General features: G+C 42.4%; 2 protein-coding genes across 2 annotated transcripts in view; one reads left to right on the top strand and one right to left on the bottom strand.

The window, feature by feature from the left end:
* The window catches only part of DLGAP5 (DLG associated protein 5), a 20,425-nt gene extending 10,964 nt beyond the window's left edge, over window positions 1-9,461 (top strand). Inside the window, exons 11-18 of the mRNA XM_010169737.2 lie at window positions 173-333; window positions 1,853-1,945; window positions 3,377-3,596; window positions 4,762-5,011; window positions 5,395-5,452; window positions 7,463-7,631; window positions 8,101-8,150; window positions 9,339-9,461. Of these exons, the coding sequence (XP_010168039.1) occupies window positions 173-333; window positions 1,853-1,945; window positions 3,377-3,596; window positions 4,762-5,011; window positions 5,395-5,452; window positions 7,463-7,631; window positions 8,101-8,150; window positions 9,339-9,461 (1,124 nt within the window). The remainder of the gene's footprint in view (window positions 1-172; window positions 334-1,852; window positions 1,946-3,376; window positions 3,597-4,761; window positions 5,012-5,394; window positions 5,453-7,462; window positions 7,632-8,100; window positions 8,151-9,338) is intronic.
* A 3,128-nt stretch (window positions 9,462-12,589) lies between these two features.
* Window positions 12,590-14,076, bottom strand: part of LOC104526312 (galectin-3) — a gene marked incomplete at its 5' end in the record, with an annotated part of 1,921 nt that continues 434 nt past the window's right edge. Inside the window, 3 exon segments of the mRNA XM_010169734.2 lie at window positions 12,590-12,745; window positions 13,599-13,767; window positions 13,861-13,975. Of these exon segments, the coding sequence (XP_010168036.2) occupies window positions 12,590-12,745; window positions 13,599-13,767; window positions 13,861-13,975 (440 nt within the window).

Genomic DNA, 14,076 nt, shown 5'->3' with positions numbered 1-14,076 from the left:
CGGTTCAATGGACAGGTATGCTCCATCTGAATTGTACTGCAGGTCTGCAATAGATAAACAGAGTTAAATCAATAAACAAATTCCAGACTCTCTAAATACTTATTTAAATCAATAGTGCAATGATGGATTACTCCAAGATGTACTTTCTTTATTGTTTTCTTGTTGCTATCAGCTAAAGATCTTATCCGCACTACGGTTGGTCAGACAAGACTACTCATAGCAGAAAGATTTAAACAGTTTGAAGGGCTGGTGGATAATTGTGAATTTAAACAAGGTGAAAAAGAAACAACGTGTACAGACTTAGATGGATTTTGGGATATGGTTAATTTTCAGGTACGTACTTGCATGTTGACTTGCTAGAATAAAGTTGATGGAGTTATTTACAAACAATGGATTGAAACAATTTTTTGTTGTTGTTTGAATATTCAGATTCTGATTGTTTTGTATATAAAAATGCAAGTCCTTGTTTAACACTTTCTGATGGTGAATAGTACCAGCTGGGTATACCACAATTTATAATCCATGGACCAGTTCATCTGTTGTGTCTTCTTGTGGCCTATGTATCTTGTTTTTTCTCTGGGATGAAGACCTGTAGCCAAGTCTCATTCTGGTTTGGAGTGAGGATATGGTCACAATATCTACCTGGACCAAAAGCTATGAGCTTTTGGAAAATTTCTGAAGCTTATCTGAAAAGTTGGGGTTCCATGCTTCAGGATGAGAATAATACAGAAACTACAATAGCCTTATTAGGGATGAGCTTAGGTGGTAGAAAACCTTCATCTTTTTTTCTCTGTTGGTGCTTCCATTGGTTTCAGAATGAAGTATAATGCTCAGTTATCAGAATGGCTCTCAGCAGTATTTGTAAATCAGCATTCAACAAAGGAACTTGTAACTAGTTGAATCAAATGCAAAGATAGATTTATTATTCAAGTCCTAGTCGTAGATCTTTTAATTCCATCCAAAAAGTGTAAGGGTTTGACCTGCTTATACACCAGAGATATCTGAGGGGGACTTTCCTCGAACCAGTAACTTGACAAACAGTGTTACCTGTGCTTATTGTGTGTCTGGGAGCAGCTCAAGTTTCTTCTGAGCATCCCCACCTTAGAAAAAAATAATTAAAAATTAGAATAATAGAATTGCTATTACTGTTCCTTTTTGCATCTGTTTTTGCTTTGCATCCTCTGACTTTCAAGGAGGATGTAAAGGACTTGCCACTTCAAGTGACTGGTCTGCTGGACATAAATAAGCCTTGTTTGGCCTTACTAAGCAAATGAGACAAGTATCTGCATTACGAAGCCAAAGGGGAGCAAGGCTGTTGCACTGAATATCAGTCAGGGAGGAGGTAACGCTGCAGAGCTGGTTTGTCACCAACAAGCACAGACTGCATCGTGAAGCTGTTGAGGCCAGCAGTTTAAAAGAGCAAACAAGCTTGCATGGTGTGTTTCCTACATAATGGAAGACTCGTGGCTGTTTGGATAAAGACTAATATGCAATGTGTTCTTTTGCATTCCTTAAATGCAACCATTGTCAAAGTGCTTAAGTTCAGTATGAGAACAGGTTTTAAACCAGCTCCTTCATTTTAGCTATACTTCCCCTACGAACCATTCTATACTTCCCCTAGTAACCTTTAAACTACAGAAATTATACCAGTCCTGTCAACTAATCTGAAACTTGTGTACATTAGTGTCACCTTCATGTCAACTCTAGGAGAATGTTGAATATTTACATCGACTGAAGTACTTAAATGTATGACTGTGCTTAAATTTATTACCTGATTTTATGAAACACTGTTCTGTTGTGAATCTGAGAAGTCTTAAAAATTAAACCTGGACTCTTCTGGAATTTCTAATAGATAGAAGATGTGAATAAAAAATTTGATAATCTGAGGAAGCTTCAAGACAATGACTGGCAACCACTTGATGTCCCAAGCAAAGCAATTGTCAAGGTATGAATAGCCCCTAAAGCATATCTCCTAAGGCATCCAGATGCAGCAGTTGAGTTATCTAAAATAGCTAGTAAGCTGCTATTGAAGTAATGAATACTCTTCTTAAGTGGAAGTTCCTTCTAAAGCTGTACTCATCTGGCTTTTTTTAGATGTTAATGTTTAAAAATTCAGTGCAGTTCCTCTCAAGATGCATCCTTCTCCCTTGCATCTCCCAAGTGCACTTTTATGAGTTGGTGTTTGTAAGGAGAGTTGCCTCTTTTGGCTGGGAAGATTAAAACTGAGAATCAACAATGGCTCTTTTGCAGTCATTTGACTCTTTGCTAGTAAGATAAATCTATTAAGTTTAGAATAGAAATTTACCCTTCAGATGTAGAACACTTTATCTGGGCCACTGGTGTTGGCACTGACTGAAAAGGAAACCACAGAGGAATTTGGCAGTGACTGCCAGTTCTGAGCACTGAGTGCTGAATTACAATGGTGTCCCATTAAGACAGCACCATGGGTAGCATTTAACTTCTCCTTCTCTAAGCACAAATGGGTCTGACACTATCCAAAACAAGTTATTGCTTATTGCACAATAAGCTTTAATGTAAACTATTTTATCTGCTCTTTGGTTTGGAATACATAATTGCTTCTAATGATGGAACATCAAGTCATATTCATGCTGCCTAAACTCCAACCAGTTCCTTGAGGCTGCTCAAGTCATCATAAAAGGAATATATGAAGGTTGATAAGAAACTCCAGGCACAGGGAACTGGAGGGAAGTTTGTAGTCTGTGTGAGCTGCCCATAAATGTCAGAACCCTACAAGATGGTACAAGACATAAAACTTTCTTTGACAAATTGAATGCCAGGAGAAACTTCACTGGCTGACTGGTGTCTGTCCTGTGGTTACTTTATCTCCCTGCCACTAGGAGTCCCTGTATCCCACTGTTTTTAAAAATATTAACTGGATTTGTTAGGAAAAAAGTTGTACTGAGTATTCCTGAACTGAAAACCTGATATGGAAAATCCTTAATATTGTCATCACAAACTAACCTTCTGCTTAAACTTGAGAAGAAACTTCTTTACAGTGAGGGTGACAGAGCACTGGGACAGGCTGCCCAGGGAGGGTGTGGAGTCTCCTTCTCTGGAGACATTCAAGACCCGCCTGGACACCTTCCTGTGTGATCTCATTTAGGTTCCTGCTCTGGCAGGGGGATTGGACTGGATGATCTTTTGAGGTCACTTCCAATCCCTGACATTCTGTGATTCTGTGATTAATAGCTGAATGGCAATCCAAGAGATTCTGGAGGTGAACACAGACCTTGTCTCCAGCCTGTCTCTTGCCTGTTGCTGTCTCTGTGTGTGGCCAGCAGCTGTGTAGATGTTCATGTGCAATTGCTTCTGTACAAAGCTTCTAGATGTGACCTAGACTTTCTTACCATTTCAGAAGAAGACTATTCCAAATGGAGTGTCTAAACCAAAGCTGGGAGCAGCTGGAAGAACTGCTGCCCAAAACCGGCTTGCTGCTATAAAAGCAGCCATGAGGGATAAAATGAAGCAAGACAGAGCTGGTGATTGTACACATCAGGAGAAACTACCAGAAGCAGAAAAAGTGGTTTTTGAAGCAGGATTTTTCAGAATTGAAAGCCCTGTGAAAACCTTTCCAGGTGGGTGAAGCTTAATCGTGTTTTCTGTGAGCTGAAAGTAGTGAAGAGGTTTAAACGAATCTCACTGGGGAGAGGAATTGCGCTGTTTATACTGGATACAACTCCAGTACTGGACACAATTAATATTTCAACTAGTGGTTAATTAAGTCAGGGATCCAAAGTAAACTGTTGTACATGAATGTACTGATTTGAGTGATTATGGCAGCAGGAAATCTCTGCTTAGAGAGGTAGAAGCAGCTGGTTCATGATTTTTCAGCCTGTGTTTAACAATGAAGTTTTGATCTGAGTGTTCCCAGACTTTATTGGTCAAACCTATTCATCAAAGTCAGTGCAGGCTCATGTCCTCTCTCTGTAAGACAGCAGCTGGATTTTTTTATAACTAACTCTTGCAGTGCTATCTCCAAAGCTGCAAATAAACTATACCCATAATCTGTATTCATGTTCAACAAGAATGTAACGTATTCCAGTCTGCTATAAAAGCTGTTTAATAGGTTTTTTGACCCAGATGCTCAAGAAAAAACTTCATTTTCAGTTTTTTGCATTTTTCTATCTAATTGCAATCTATGTGAAGCCAGTATTTTCAATAACCCTTGATTCTTTGGGAGCTATTCTGCTTCTCTCCTATTTCTAGCTCATAACTCAGCTATGAATTTTACAGTTTATTTTTTTGTGTAGATCTTTCCTCACCACAAGGCTATCAATTTTTTCTTATGTCTCTTGTTAGTAGAGGAAACCTCAAAAGCTTTGAGCAACGCTGGGTTTAAGCAAGCTCTACCAGAGAATCTCTTGTAAGAATCAATTCTGAATCTGTCTCTTTAATTCTATTAAAACCATCTGATGTGAAAGATGGAAATTAATGACAGCTGTCACTGGATGGACTTTTTAAGAACAACAACAAGTCTTATTATTTCAGGTTCTTTGTGAAGGGATAGTTACTACTGAACTGGTTAGCAGGAATTCAGGTAGTTTTGTATCTTACTGACCTACTCTGGTCACCTTTTTTGAATTTCTCCTTGCAGTGTATGTAAGATTTCAATATAATATTTGTATAGGACAGTTCAGCAAGCAGGAAACAATAGTGTTCCCAGCTAGAATCCAAACAAACAGTTAATTTCATCTTCTGGGAACTACTGTGGTAATAAAACATTAAACACACTTTTTTCAGGCTTGCTTTCAAAGACACCTCACAGATCTTCCCAGCGGACTTCTGAAAAACTGGCAACCCCAAGATCATCCAGTAGAGCTTTGCTTCAGAGTGTTCCTTCTGTTCTTTGTAACCCTGAGGATACAACTGCAAAAGAAACAACACCAGTGCTCAAAGGTTTCCACCCAGCACAAAAACTGAATATGCAGCAATTTCCCACAGAAAAAACTCCCCCACTGGAAAAACTCCCTGGTGATTTTCTTGAACAAAGGTAGACATGTTAAGGCAGCTTTTAATTAACTTTGTACAAATAATTTTATAGTTTTACCTGAAATAATTAATATTAATATTTAAATGTTTAAAAGTAACATTAAGTGTTACTTTTCAACTTGTCAGTGATAAAGGTTGCAAAGTCTTTGTGTCTTTTCCTCCCCTCAAGCAAATATTAAGAGCTTTGCCTAAATGTAATTTTGCTGCCTGGGTAGAAGTTGTGGGTTTTTTGCCCAGAAAATTTGGTACAGCTGAGCAGTGCCAAATTGCAGAATCATCACTGCAGAACAAACTTTAAGATCAGTTGGATAAGTCAGAAGACAGTTGAAGGTAATTGATGAAGATGATTGAGAAGAATGAAAACATTTTTGGCTTCTCTTTCAGTATTTCCATAGCTGCAGACAAACACTGTCCTGTTGCTGGCACAGCAGAGGGAACTAAGGTAAGTCATGCACAGTTCATGTGTATGCTTTAAATATTTCATTATTGTTAGCAAAAAAAAAAGCTATTAGCCCTAGACACTTGGATTTCTGATCAAATCCTCATCAGGATATCTTCTGTATTCCTCAGGCTGATGCTTTTTCCTTCCCAGTATGGACATAGACAGGGACTGCTGCAGCTTGGGGACCTTGTCTAGCTCTTTGGGAGCCATCATTTGTTGGCTGCTGTATGATGACACTTGTTGCTTGGGCAAGCAGCGTTCCTTGAGGTCCACTATCTGCTGCTGTGAATTTTTTTAAATGCTTTTGCATTTGGGAATGAAGAGCATTGGGCTGTTGTACTGTTTAAAGGAACAGCAAGAGCAGTGTTACTAATACAAGTATTAGTAACAGCTCAATACAAATACTGAGCCAGCACTGTGCCCTCGTGGCCAGGAAGGCCAACGGCATCCTGGGGTGCATTAGAAGGGGGGTGGTTAGTAGGTCGAGAGAGGTTCTCCTTCCCCTCTACTCTGCCCTGGTGAGGCCATATCTGGACTATTGTGTCCAGTTCTGGGCCCCACAGTTCAGGAAGGACAGGGAACTGCTGGAGAGAGTCCAGCACAGAGCCACCAAGATGATTAAGGGAGTGGAACATCTCCCTCATGAGGAAAGGCTGAGGGAGCTGGGGCTCTTTAGCTTGGAGAAGAGGAGACTGAGGGGTGACCTCATTAATGTTTATAAATATGTTAAGGGCGAATGTCAGGAGGATGGAGCCAGGCTCTTCTCAGTGATGCCCAGTGGTAGGACAAGGAGCAATGGGTGTGAGCTGGAACACAGGAGGTTCTGCTTAAACTTGGGAAGAAACTTCTTTCCAGTGAGGGTGCCAGAGCCCTGGGACAGGCTGCCCAGGGAGGGTGTGGAGTCTCCTTCTCTGGAGACATTCAAAACCCACCTGGACGCCTTCCTGTGTGATCTCATTGAGGTTCCTGCTCTGGCAGGGGGATTGGACTGGATGATCTTTTGAGGTCCCTTCCAATCCCCAACATTCTGTGATTCTGTGAAGTATCAGAGTTCAGAAATCCATGCCCTGAAATGTCTGAGGACTTGGTGAGATGCCTATGATGGAGTGGCCTTAAACAGGAACACAGCTCCATAGTGTAGGTGATGCTGTGCTGCTCAGTGGAGGCCAGTGCTTTGCAGTTAATCATCCTTTAGTACCTTTCATTGGAGATGGAGTATCATCATTGTATTTGTTACTGCTTGGATCTGTGCATGACTAGAGCAGTTGTTCCCTTCCCCTCCACACCTGTATATATAGTATATATTTTTAAAAAATAATTATTTTTTTTCTAAAAGAATCTACTAATTCTGATGCTTTTTACTCCCTCCTTTCCCTGTCAAATGAGAAATTGCTTGTTGGTGATGTCACTCTCTGGGGAAAACTGTGGTAATCTTTAACTTTCAGTATTGCTGATAGGTTTAGTTTGTTGTTTTGGGGTTTTTTTTCTTCAGGTAAAGCCTCATTAGAGAACATCCTCATTGTGTTTTTTTCACTTTAAGTTTAAAATACTCTTTCACGTGGAAGAACTTCCTTTATACTCTCTAAGACATTGCCAAGCTTACAAGGGTGTTTGGGAAATAGTTCATGTGAAATGGACCATGGTGTTAAGCTGCAAGCCTTGTCCTGCCTGTCCTTTGTACAGTGTCTGGAGTTAAAACCCTCTCTCTCCCAAATTGTCCAGAAAATCTGTAGATTAGATTTGTGGACTTGGTTTGACATAACAGGGACATGCTGGTTTCTGTAAACCCACATCCCTTGAATGTCCTGGCTATCTTTTTGCCTTTATGCTTTCTGCATTAAAAGCTGACAAACTTCCTTTTCTTGTGGATGAAATAGAAAATAAAAAAGCTTCCTAGTGTCACAGGTGCTGCCTCATGTCCTCCTGATCACACTGATGCTTTCCTTTTGGCTACTGCAGACATCTTAGCCTCTCAGAGGTCAAGGAACAGTTATAATTCCTCTTCTTCAGGTGCTGGAAAATTCTAGCAGTGAATTAAAAGGAAAGGCTGGCATGGAAGAGATGGAACTGTCTGCTGCAGAACAGCAAGGACAGGATATTGTCATGTGCAGTCCAGAGAAGGGGACCTGCACAGGGACAAGCTTTCCTCAGTCTGGAGAACCAAAACTACATCAAACAGGTGCATATCTTAATATCTTTGTGTGGTATTTCTGGGGCCATGTTTTTATTTTAAAGTGTTATAATTATCTATACATTACTCCTTGTAATCGCTGTCATTGTGGCTTGGTTAATCTACACATGCTGTTAGCAAAGCCTCCTTTAGCTGCTATGACTTACAGACGGCAGCCAAACATGACACAGCCATTTGCAGCCCCCCCACCCAGGGAGTCAGGGAGAGAATTGGAGGGGTAAAGGTCAGGAGACCTGTAGGTTGAGATAAGAGCAATTTAATAATTCTTCTGTATAGTTTCCATGTGGTATGTGAAGGAGCAAGCTAATATAGAAGGCTTGAAGTAAAAGTAAATACAGTTTAGCTTAAGTTTTTGTTGTTTTGGGGTTTTTTCCAGTAAATGCAAAAAACAATACCATTTTTTTCAGCTTTGGCAGTATCAGACTAATTTTAAAAAATATATATACATATTTTTCAGATGTTTCATGTAGTGACTTGTCATCCATTAGCAGAAGTCCTTTTGATGTGGTAAGTTGACCTTCAGGTTTCACTAAGACAATCTGCATGTTACTGTATTGTTAAACCTTTCCTACATAATCAGTTACTGCACAAAGTAAACTAAACTCTGTTATCAAGCCACTTTATATACCTTTAAATACAAGCCACAGTTCCTTTCTCCATGCTCAGGCTCACACTGTTACTCCTTACTCCACGTGATGAGTGTAGGATGAATCATTTATAACAGAAGAATGTCTGATTCTTATCAGATTGATCCTTTAAATTAGATATCTTGTGTATTTCCTTGTAAATATGGCCTGGCCTTTTTCTTCCACTTCCTTCTTCAAGTTTTTCAGGTCTATCCAATCTTTTTTTTTTAATACCCTTATCTTTTAGAGCTTGGAAGTAAGATTCAACAGGGAAAAAGCAGGTGTGCAAAAACTTTCAAATTGTTAAAAGAATTTGGGTGTACAGTTTCTTAGAATCATAGAATGCTTTGGGTTGGAAGGGACCTTAAAGCTCATCCAGTTCCAACCCCCCTGCCATGGCAGGGACACCTTCCACTAGACCAGGTTGCTCAAAGCCTCATCCAACCTGGCCTTAAACACTTCCAGAGAGGGGGCATCTACAACTTCCTTGGGCAACCTGAAAAATCTTCTCCTGAAAAATCCAGCTTAAAATCTGGATTACTGATTTAAGTAATGAGTGTCTCCAAATTGGACCACATATTCACGTCTTATTTTTATGTCTGGAAATCAGCTTGCAAAATGTCTCTTAGGCAAGTCATGGTACTTAGAGCGGTAAGTGATTTTTTTTGAGCTGTGGCTGTTGCTTTGAAACAGCATCATATAGAAACAAGCACATTTTGGTATATTTGCATCTCCTGAGTGGCTTTCAGCTCTGCCTGACAGACCCGTGCTTCGCTTATTCTAACGCTGCGGTGTGCTTGCAGCACTGGGTGAGAGGGAAGAGGGTTGCATGCTTCTCTTCCCTTGTCTAAAGCACTTTCTGCTTGTTTTTCATCCTGTGATGTTTAAGTGGCCTCTCAAGTAGGCAGGCACCTAACAGACAGAAGTGGTTGCCTGACAAGAATTGCTCTGGTGTTTTCTTTAGAGAAAGGGGAAATAGCTGTTAGCTTATTCCACGTCTCACTGCAGGGCTGTTTTGCAGAACAGATAATTGTTCCTCAAACAATTCACGCTCTGGTTTCTCCCACAGCCCATGCTGGATGCTGATCTCCCCTTCACTCCAGTCAAGAGCAAAGCCCAGAAGTTTGCAGCAGCTGAAGCATTCAGTGACCTTATTGTATTTTCTCCTCTTTCTCCCTCTGGGGAAAAATGAAGAATGACTTGAAATTCAAAATGTGTAAATTATATTAACCAAAAAAAACTCCCAAAAACCAAACCAACAATCCCCAGAAGATATCTGGAATGCAGTCTGCTACCCTTGAACTGTGTTCTGAGTAAATGAATACCTGTAGTATTTTATAGTGGAACTTATTAAACTATTTTGTAACGTTTATGGTGCGGTCATTATGCACTGTAAGTACCACTGGTATTAGTAGCGGGGCGTTTGCTGGTTGTACCTGCTCTATCCAGTGGTTGCATATTCTGACTACAACCTTGAAATATTTTTATTTTTATATAATTTCATGTATTTCCTGTCTACGTTAAGTTGTAAAACTATTCATCTTTAAGCTTTTTCTGTCCTGACCTTGCCTCATGAATTGTTTTTGTCAGAGATGCCGATCAGACTGGCTGTACCTGCACTCTTTCTGCTGTCAGGGCACCTTCTGGGGGTAAGGCTCAGCCTGTTGCCTCTCCCAAAGCCCCATTTTGTACTCGGTCACTGGTGCAAGGGTCCCACTGCACCCTTAGGCTCCAGTGTTCTGTGCACTCACAACTCTGCCGGATCAGCAGATGTGGCGGGGTTTTCCTGTGTGGAGCCTTCCTGCTGTTTAACAACCACTTCTTTTTAATAGCAGCAACTCTCTCAGAGTGAGGATTTCAAAGTCAGATAGAATATTTTCCTGGCAGTGTATTAAAATAGATATTGATTATTATTTTCTTTAAGGCCACAGTTCTCTATTTGAGTATCAAGCCAAACCCTACTCTCTCTTTGCTTTTTCATGTAAAAAAATCTTTTAACCTCTTTCTCTGAACATTTGACATGTTCACCTCAGCCTCCTCTCACATTTTTGTTCTGCGTGCATTCTCTTATCTCGACTGTAATATATTTATGCAGCAGGAGTGTGTCAGTTATATATACTCTATATTTGAGGAACAGTATTAGAATTATACAGTCATTATATTAGAATTGTACAGTCTTGTTCTTGACCTTAGTGTAACACACATATTCTTTCACTGCCTTTTATTTTAAACCAAGCAAAGGTGATTGAAATCCCTCAGCAGAACACATTGCTGCTACAGCTGAGGGAGCTCGTCTGACTTAAATTTTAACCTGGCAGCTGGGTACTGATTACACTGAAATAAATAGAGGAAGCTAATGTGACTTGGGGTTACTGTGCTGGAATCTCCTTTCTTCATTACTGCACTCCAGTTACATGGATCATTTCAAACTGATAGCTCTTAATGACATCCCTGCTTTCTTCAGTCATCAGCACTGTGCAATGAGATTAGGATCACAGTGGTTGGAAAAGATGTTTAAGATGATTGAGTCCAATCATAAACCCAACACTACCACTTCCACCTCTAAACCATAGCCCTAAGCACCTTCTCTACCTGTCTTTTAAATACCACCAGGGATGGGGACTCCACCACTGCCCTGGGCAACCCCTTCCAATGCCTCAGAACCCTTTCAGCAAAGAAATTCTTCCTCACATCCCATCTCAACTGCCCTGGCCACAACTGGAGCCCATTTCCTCTTGTCCTGTCACTTGTTCCTTGGTTGAACAGACCCACCCCCACCTCTCTCCACCCTCCTCCAAGGGACTTGGACAGAGCCAGAAGGTCTCCCCTCAGCCTCCTTTTCTCCAGGCTCAACAACCCCAGTTCCCTCAGCTGCTCCTCATAAGCCTTGTTAAGGAGGAATTTCTGATACAGCAACTTCAGCCCAGGTTAGCAGGGTGCTGCTCTAGGCTGCTGCATCTGCTGGAATTTTCAATGCTGTGCTTCTAACTGGGCATTTCCAAGTATAAATGAAGCAACTGTTATAAAAGAGTATGAGACATGTCAAAGAGCCTTGAAACCTTCAGTAGTGGCTCTTGGGCTGTTCTTGTTTTGCAGACAGACCAGGGGAATGACTCACAGGGAAGGGAACAGACTTTTTTACCAGCCTGACTCATGAGGTGAAGGTGCCAATAAACCTCCCCACCCTTGAAACCAGTTTTGACTCACACAGAAGTGACAAGGGGAGGGAAGCAAAAGACTCGTGACCCGTTCTGTGCAGTACACAAGGCTTGTACAAATCGGATCTCCCTTGGGAGGGAGAAGCGTTCAGGACATGCTGATTTGGGCCACCAAAGGGGTAGAATGGGCTTTGATACAAGGGAGAGGGGTAACTCTTCTAGCCATGGTCTAGGGAAGACATTTTCCTTCTTCCAGCTCTGAACCCCTCCTGAAATACCCTCATTCTGCTCAGGATCACACTCAAGTTATCCCCATTTTCCAATGTTTCCTAGAGGACAACACCAGTGAGGCAGCACTTCATGAGTTACACACAACCCAGTCACAGCCTGAACATCCACCTCCTCCTCCCCTCGGGGGGGAACCGAAGTCTTTTGCTCCACTATTTTGATTCCTTTAGTGACAAAGGAAGAACTGCTCTACCTTGCAGAGCAACTGAGACTAAACACCAAGTTACTGTCTGCTGTCTGGTACTCGGAGAAGACGGGGTTGAAGATTGCTGCTCTAGAGCACAGGACCATGAGCAAAACACCCCAGGCTGCTCTCCCAAGATGTCCTCTCCATACAAATCAAACAGCTCATAATTGTCATCCTTTGGCAAAGAGATTCGCTGTCTCCACAGAAATAATGCAGATAAATCCATATTTGAACTCTGCTTCCTGGAGGATATTATGTCTTTTGAGATAGTCTTGTGGCTTTTGACAAGGGCAGGGAGTGACAGAACAAGGGGTGATGGCTTGAAACTGGCAGAGGGGAGATGGAGATGAGATTTGAGGAAGAAATTCTTTCCTCCTGTGAGGGTGGTGAGACACTGTCCCAGGTTGCCCAGAGAAGCTGTGGCTGCTCCTCCCTGGAAGTGTTGAAGGCCAGGTTGGATGAGGCTTTGAGCAACCTGGTCTAGTGGAAGGTGTCCCTGCTGCTGGCAGGGGGGTTGGAACTGGATGATCTTTCAGGTCCCTTCCAACCCAAAACATTTTATGATATTGAAAACAAATTTGCCTTGTAGAACCATATTTTATTACCTCAAAGGATTCATGTAAGAAGGCACCTCTGTTACAGCCATATTAAGAGCACTGAGTTTGCATTAAAATTACACCACGGTGGTTATATCATGGTCGGTGTGACGCTGGTGAGGGTGATGTCCCCAGCAATGCACAGCCTGGTGATCTCGTTCAGCTTCTTCTCACGGAAGTTGTACTGCAGCAAGTGAGCATCGTTGACTGCTACCTTGAAGTGATCCACCTCACAAAGGATCTGGATCTGAAATAAAAACCCCCAGTCAGCCAGAAGATAACCATCAGATTTGTTCTAGGGAGAAGTTTTAAGCCAGACTCAAGCAGGCTGGCACTGGCTAACGGCTGCTGCCAGCTGAGTCCAGCCTGGTGGCATGGGGACAAGCTGCTGCCAAAACACCGCTGACCTCTGCCTTCCTCAGAGCCCTGCTGTACTCGTCCTCCTTCATGTTTTAGCCCACTGTTTTAGTTTCTGTCTCCTTGTGACTACAGAATAGAATCATAGAATCATAGTGGTTGGAAAAGCCCTTTAAGATCATCAAGTCCAACCATGAACCCAACACTACCAATTCCACCTCTAAGCCATGGCCCTAAGCACCTCGTCTACCCAATTTTTAAACCCCTCCAGGGATGGGGACTCCACCACTGCCCTGGGCAACCCCTTCCAATGCCCCAGAACCCTTTCAGCAAAGAAATTCTTCCTCACATCCCATCTCAACTGCCCTGGGCACAACTGGAGCCCATTTCCTCTTGTCCTGTTCCTTGGGCCTTGGTTGAACAGACCCACCCCCACCTCTCTCCACCCTCCTCCAAGGGACTTGCACAGAGCCACAAGGTCTCCCCTCAGCCTCCTTTTCTCCAGGCTCAACAACCCCAGGATGGTGTTTCCAACCCTACGGATCACACAGCCAGAGCTGCGTTCTCACCAAACACGTGAGAGAGAAACGCAGGGGAAGAAGCTCATGAAGAGAGTTTGGCTGCTAACGGGGAAAATGCTTTATAGAAACCTCCAAATAAAGAGGATTTCATCATAAATTTAATTTAACAGTGCAGGCGCTGTCAGCACATTAAGACTGAGTTTTTTGGGGGTTTTTTGTTACCTTGAAGGGTTTTCCAGGTTCAAATGGAAACCTGGGAGCTGTCCTCTCCTCCTTTCCCCAGTTATTATTGAACATGGAATTACAGACGATGACTTTCCTGTTGTCTTCCTTGAAGCGGGGATTAAAGTGGAAAGCAACATCATTCCCTCTCTTGAAATCCAGTGAAAACCTGCAAAGACAAGAATGGATTCGCTATTTCTCCAGCCAGCAGTGTCCCATGGAACCCCCCCCACCCGCCCTCGGTGCTGGACACCCCTGGTACCTGTTTGGGTTGGGGTTGATGGTCCCCGTGATGGTGATGAGCATCCGAGGGACGAGTCCTGCCTGCAGGGGCAGCTCGAAGGGGACTTTCTGGGAGACAACGGGGATTTGGTATTAGCAAAAAAAACTGGTGACAACACACCAGGACAGCCCCGTGACACACTGATCCCCCCCATGCCACCCTCCCTGGGGACAGCCAGTCACAGGTCCCTCCTGT

The sequence above is a fragment of the Antrostomus carolinensis genome, unplaced genomic scaffold (genome assembly GCF_000700745.2).
Source record: "Antrostomus carolinensis isolate BGI_N321 unplaced genomic scaffold, ASM70074v2 scaffold2386, whole genome shotgun sequence".
NCBI classification, from domain to species: Eukaryota; Metazoa; Chordata; class Aves; order Caprimulgiformes; family Caprimulgidae; genus Antrostomus; species Antrostomus carolinensis.
Note: the sequence above shows the minus strand (reverse complement) of the source record. Positions and strands in the feature narration are given on the sequence as shown.